This window comes from Bidens hawaiensis, unplaced genomic scaffold, assembly GCF_021521415.1.
Source record: "Bidens hawaiensis isolate Kalapana, Puna unplaced genomic scaffold, B.hawaiensis_p1.1 tig00015702_1, whole genome shotgun sequence".
In the NCBI taxonomy this organism is placed as follows: domain Eukaryota; kingdom Viridiplantae; phylum Streptophyta; class Magnoliopsida; order Asterales; family Asteraceae; genus Bidens; species Bidens hawaiensis.
Window position 1 is genome coordinate 97,656 of NW_027492401.1, and position 6,193 is coordinate 103,848.

The following is a 6,193-nucleotide window of genomic DNA, read 5'->3' on the forward strand; positions in this document are numbered from 1 at the left end:
GATATTCGGGGTTTGGGAAACCGTAATCCTATTGGATATTTGACATGGAGAGATGCTTGGGGTGTTTAAGAGGAGTATCCAATTGGTACTACCAAAGGAAAACCGAGTGGTGCCCCTAGCACCGTGATAAATTTACGTTACACAATACCACCACCCGCATAACACCTACGTGCATGATTTATATAATTAAATATATAAGAAAGATTCAAGGAGAATGAGAAATTAAGACCGGGGTTAAAAAGCTTTCAGAGGTGGATGCCAAGTTTTTGGTCAGCATGTTTTCGAAAGAAGAAATTAAAACAGCAGTATTCGAGTGTTGTGGTGATCGTGCTCCGGGGCCGGACGGGCTGAACTTTTATTTTATTAAGCAATTTTGGGAGTTCTTTGAATATGACTTCGAGAAGGTGTTGGCGGAATTCCATTTAACCAGGAAATTTAATATAGGAGTCAGCTCGTCCTTTATTACTTTGATTCCCAAATCTGCTAACCCGGTAAGTTTAAATGATTACAGGCCTATAAATTTAGTGGGGGTTATAAATAAAGTGGTCTCGAAGGTTTTAGCCAACCGGCTAGAAAAGGTGCTGGGGACTGTCATCTCCGATTCCCAATCGGCTTTCTAGGTGGTAAGGTGATTCTTGATGGTCCTTTGATTGTGAATGAGCTATTCGCCTGGGCTAATAAAGCTAAATTTCAAGCTTTCCTTTTGAAAATTGATTTCGAGAAAGCCTACGATAATGTTAACTGGAACTTCCTTGTGTCGGTTTTGGCTCAAATGGGTTTCCCTTCGGTTTGGTGCGAGTGGATTTTTGGGATTCTTTCTTCAGCTAGATCCTCGGTGCTCGTAAACGGGTCTCCTACGTTCGAGTTTCACTGCTTCAAAGGTATGCGACAAGGCGATCCTTTATCTCCATTTTTATTTTTGGTGGTTATGGAGGCTCTCTCAAGTATGGTTAGTTCGGATGAAGAAGCAGTCATAATAAAGGGGTTCCAAACTCCAAATCAGGGGCCGATTGTGTCCCATCTCTTATATGCCGACGATGCTATGTTTATAGGAGAATGGACTAAAAGGAATGCGGAAAATGTGAATAGATTATTAAGATGGTTTTATTTGTGCTCGGGCCTAAAGATTAATTTTAATAAATCCAGCCTGTTTGGGTGTAACGTTAATGCAGTTGAGATCGTTGAGATGGCAAGTGTGTTTGGGTGTAAATCGGGGAAATTGGCGTTCTCGCATCTAGGTATTCCGGTCGGAGCTAACATGAATAAAATTAATAATTGGAATGGAATAATGGATATTTTTTTAAAAAGATTGGCGAATTGGAGAGCCCACTCGTTATCGATTGCAGGTAGGGTAGTTCTTATTAAAGCAGTGTTGGAAAGTTTACCGGTATATTATTTGTCTTTGTTTAAAGTTCCAAGCAAAGTGGCAGAGAGTTTTGAAAGGATTATGAAGAGCTTCCTGTGGGGAGGGACAAGTGAGTCCCGGAAGACCCATTGGGTGGCTTGGGAGAGGGTCACGATGCCGAAAAATAAGGGTGGGCTAGGGATCTCGAGAATAAAAGATGTCAATAACGCTTTGCTTTCAAAATGGGGCCGGAGATACAAAACGGGGGAGTCTGGGTTGTGGAAAAGGGTAATTGACTCTATTCATAACCATCCAAAAGATCGTGAGGTGGTTCCGGTTAAAAATGGTATTTCGGGTGTTTGGGCCAACCTGGCTAAAACTATAAATAAGCTCAAGTGGGAAAGTGGCAAATTGGTCGATTTAATAAAAGGGCCAGTTGGTGATGGTAGGAAGAATTGGGTGGGTCCTAACAGTCTTAAGGATTGTTGCCCTTCTCTTTTTAAGTTGGAAATATACAAAAGATGCAAAGTTAATGAGAGGTTTTGGAGACCAGGAGGTGAGTTTGGGTGGACTTGGTGCTGGAAAAGAAAACCAAAAGCAGGTGTTGAATTAGAAGAATGGGAAAAGTGCATTCAACTTATGAATGCAACAGTATGGGTTAATGGGCCTGATCGGTTGGAATGGTTACCGGAAAAAGATGGTGTGTTCTCCGTTAGTTCGGTTAAAAGGTTAAACATGAGAGATAAAAATTATGGAAATAATTTCATAATGAAGTGGAGTAAATGGGTTCCGAACAAGTGCAATATTCACGCGTGGAGAGCGGAAATGGATAGAATTCCAACCCGAAGAGCCCTCCTTCGAAGGAATATCCGGGTGAATGAAATTGTGTGCCCTTTATGTGATATGGGGGAGGAGACAGCGGATCATATTTTGACTGGGTGTGGAGCTGTTTCGGTGGTGTGGGACCATATAAGTCGTTGGTGCAAGGTTCCGCCTATTTTTGGTTTCTCGGTCAGAGACCTTCTAGAGCTTCATAAGAACATTAACCTTGGAGCTAATAAAAAAGAGGTGTTCCATGGAATTATCATAATCACTTGTTGGAGACTTTGGAAGACGAGAAACGAAAAAGTTTTTGAAGGAAAGGAGATTAATTTGAAAGAGATCATGGGGGATATTAAGGCAAATGGCTTCCTTTGGTATAAGTATAGGTGTAAACAAAGAGCTTTAGATTGGTTGAGTTGGTGTAATTTCGATTTCATGTAACTCCTTTTCTTTTTGCGGCTGTCCTCCGGGTTGTGGGGGCTTCCGTAGGTTTTTTTTGTCTGTGTTTGTGTTTATAAAAGTTAACCGTTCGAAAAAAAAAATATATAAGAAAAATAATAATATTTCGATAAATGAACATTGAACATAATTTTTAGCCCTGAACTGACAAAACACCAACAGTGATAAACTGATAATAATATATCAGACAACGTACATTCAACTGTCTCAGACATTTTGTCGAACAGCTGGGGAGCTATAATAAGTTAACAACAATAATAATATCTTCTTCAGTCAAAATCTACACTTACTTTTTGGCTAAAGCTGAGCGATTGTTAACCAATGATAAAACCCAAGTGGGGTCAAATTTTATCAAAAAATCGAATAATAAAATAATAAAAATATGAACCAGAATGTTGTGGCCGTTAATCATCTTCTTCTCCAAGTTTAAAGTAAACCCATTCAATATCATCATCACCATCTTTCCAATTAACCAAAATGCTGGGGCTCCGATTCAATCATCTTCCTCAAATTACCAACACCACCACCATTAAACAACGAAGGAATTATCATTATATTCTCCGACGTCATGTTTCGTGTTCTGCCGTCAATGAAGAACAACAGATTCAGCAAAGTACGAGTATTTCATTCAGTGATGCTGAGAACTCATTAATAAGTAGTGTGCTTGGGATTCAAGGACGTGGCCGAACTGCTTCACCAGACCAACTCAAGGTCCCTCACTTATTATTTTATTTTGTAACTTAAATGATCAATTTTAGATCATAAATTAACAAAGTGTGGATTAAGTTGTTTAATTTAACTGTATTTTGATGACCGTATAGGCGGTTGAACGAGCAGTGGAAGCTTTAGAAGCTGCTAAAGGCGTCCCTGATCCGGTGAGTTCGGCTCACTTTTGCCTTTAAACGGTTTAGCTAAACGGGTCGTGTTTGGGTCAACACGCCGGGGAACCCATTTATTATTTCCTTTTAAATGTGCCTTTTTTTGTGGTCATATAAGTGAAAATTAAAAACGTAAAAGAGAAATTGACATAAGATTTTATAGTTAAAATGAAATTGTTTTAGATACCTTTTTATTTTTTGTTGAAAAATTGTAATATTATATATTAATAATTTAATATGTGAAAATATTATAAAAAGAAAACACAAAAAAAGTTCGGGTTAAATGAGCTGTGTTCGTGTCAACCTCTGAATATCCATCGTGTTCAGATTATGTCTGACGCAATTTTCAGGCACGTGTCGGGTTGGAACTGTCAACCAGCAAACACGAACTATTTAACACGAATTTTATTATTAAGCGTGAATTCAGTTTTGCAGACTAGCTCGAGTCTGATCGAGGGCCGATGGCAGTTAATCTTCACAACAAGACCTGGAAGCGCGTCCCCAATACAAGTTACACCTTAAACTTATCTCTCATAAACATTTTATACCAACATTTATCTCAAAACATTAATCGAAATGTCATGATTTTCATTCTTGTAGAGAACATTTACAGGTGTTGATGTCTTCAGTGTATTTCAAGAAATCTATCTTCAAACAAACGATCCACGTGTTTCCAATATTGTCAAGTTCTCTGATGCAATAGGTGAGCTTAAAGTCGAGGTACGTTTATTGTTTATGCATTGGGTTATATAAGTACGTGTCATTGCAGTCAACCTAAGTATGCTTATTGTGTTTTTCACACGCGTGTAAAACACAGGCTGCAGCTACAGTTAATGACGGGAAACGGATTCTTTTTCGGTTTGATAAAGCTGCATTTTCGTTTAAGTTTCTTCCGTTTAAAGTACCGTATCCAGTGCCTTTTAGATTGTTGGGTGATGAAGCAAAAGGTTGGTTAGACACGACTTACTTGTCACAATCTGGGAATCTTCGGATCTCAAGAGGAAATAAGGTAAATTTGATTAGGTGGCGAGTTTGGCCCGTTTCAATACCCACACAAAATTATTTGATTTTGACGATAACTTATTTTGACCCGACCCGTTCGAAATTAAGGACCATGAGCTATTTTGGTGTAGTGCAGGGGACAACATTTGTACTTCAGAAACAAACCGGGCCTCAACAAAAATTGCTGTCTGCAATTTCTTCGGATAGTTCAGTGATTCAGGTGCCATTCCAGATCTTTAAGTTGAATCATAGCATGTTTTTGCTGATAAAAATCATGTCAAATATTTGTGTTTTTGCAGGCAATTGACGAGTTTATTTCAGTAAGTAAAAATGTTACCACGGGTGAACAACCGCTCATTGAAGGTGAATGGAAAATGATTTGGAGTTCACAGGTCGGTTTTTGCTAAAAATTACCTTTTTGCCCACATAAAATTATTCGGCCGTATCAATGCTGAAGGGTATTTAAGATATTTGACAAAATTATTTTTTTCAGATGGAAACAGATAGTTGGATAGAGAATGCAGCCAATGGACTTATGGGATCTCAGGTGAGATCCTCAATTTGTGTTGAATAACTGTCGTTATTATATTATTATAGCAAGGACAGTTATTCAACACATTATTTTTATATTATTTAAATTGAGTCAACTCAAGTTGTTACTTTTATTTTTTAGATTATTAGAGAGAACGGGAAAATCAAGTTTCTTGTGGACATACTATTCGGGTTCAAATTCTCCATGACCGGGACTTTTGAGTAAGTTTTGTATTAACCAAGCTCAATATCATATTACATCTTAAAACATTTTAGCTTAATTGTAACTTAATATTTGGATGCAGAAAATCGGGTACCAATGTGTATGATGTGACGATGGATGATGGTGCGATCGTGATTGGACCATACGGGCTACCAGTTGAGCTAGTGACCAAATTCAAGTTGGAAGTCTTGTATGGTTTCTAAACTTGTGTTTTTACTATTGTTGTCTAATTCGGACTTGTTGTGAACTATTTAGTTTTTTGCAGATATTCGGATGACAAGATCAGGATAACCCGAGGGTACAATAATATTCTTTTTGTGCATCTTCGTGTTGGCTAGTTGACAAAAACGCGTACGTGTGTTTTCATAAAAAGTAAGTTTTCGGGTTATCTTTATTTAAGATCCAGAAAAACCACATTTAACGGACGTTGAACACCATATTTTGAATTTTTTTTAGGTTTGAGAACTTAGAAGATCATCGGTGTGTATATGATGTTTAAAATTAAATTATAGTTCTTTTTGCTATGTTGTAGATACTAATTTGAATTTGTAATTAATATATTGTTTCTAGTTTAATGATAATTTAATATCCAGTCAGTCTTATATATGTGTCTAAAGATTTGATGTTTTATTTGTCGGATTACTAATCAAAACTGTGTTTCTATGATTAGTTTGTTTTGTATGATCGATGAATTTTCTTTTAAGACATAATGAAGATGCGTGTGTAGGATGTTATAGTTGGGATAATAATGTTGGATTGGCAGGTTGACGGATTGAACTGATGGTCGATGGACCCGAACATGATCTGTATATTTATTTGTGTCAAAGATATGAACCATAATTTGGATATATGTAAAATTGTGTAAGCATAACTGAATTGTATAACCCATTTATCTAAACAAATCAAACGGTATAACGGGTAAACATGTTAAGC

General features: G+C 37.3%; 1 protein-coding gene across 1 annotated transcript; it reads left to right on the plus strand.

The window, feature by feature from the left end:
- Positions 1-3,074: 3,074 nt before the first annotated feature.
- Positions 3,075-5,862, plus strand: LOC143549580 (putative plastid-lipid-associated protein 12, chloroplastic). Its single transcript, XM_077040460.1, has 12 exons — positions 3,075-3,337; positions 3,448-3,501; positions 3,940-4,014; positions 4,105-4,224; positions 4,322-4,513; positions 4,643-4,726; positions 4,806-4,898; positions 5,000-5,053; positions 5,180-5,259; positions 5,343-5,450; positions 5,526-5,632; positions 5,717-5,862. The coding sequence occupies exons 1-11, from the start codon at positions 3,104-3,106 to the stop codon at positions 5,596-5,598; spliced, it is 1,167 nt and encodes a 388-aa protein (XP_076896575.1). The 5' UTR covers positions 3,075-3,103; the 3' UTR covers positions 5,599-5,632; positions 5,717-5,862.
- Positions 5,863-6,193: the final 331 nt, after the last annotated feature.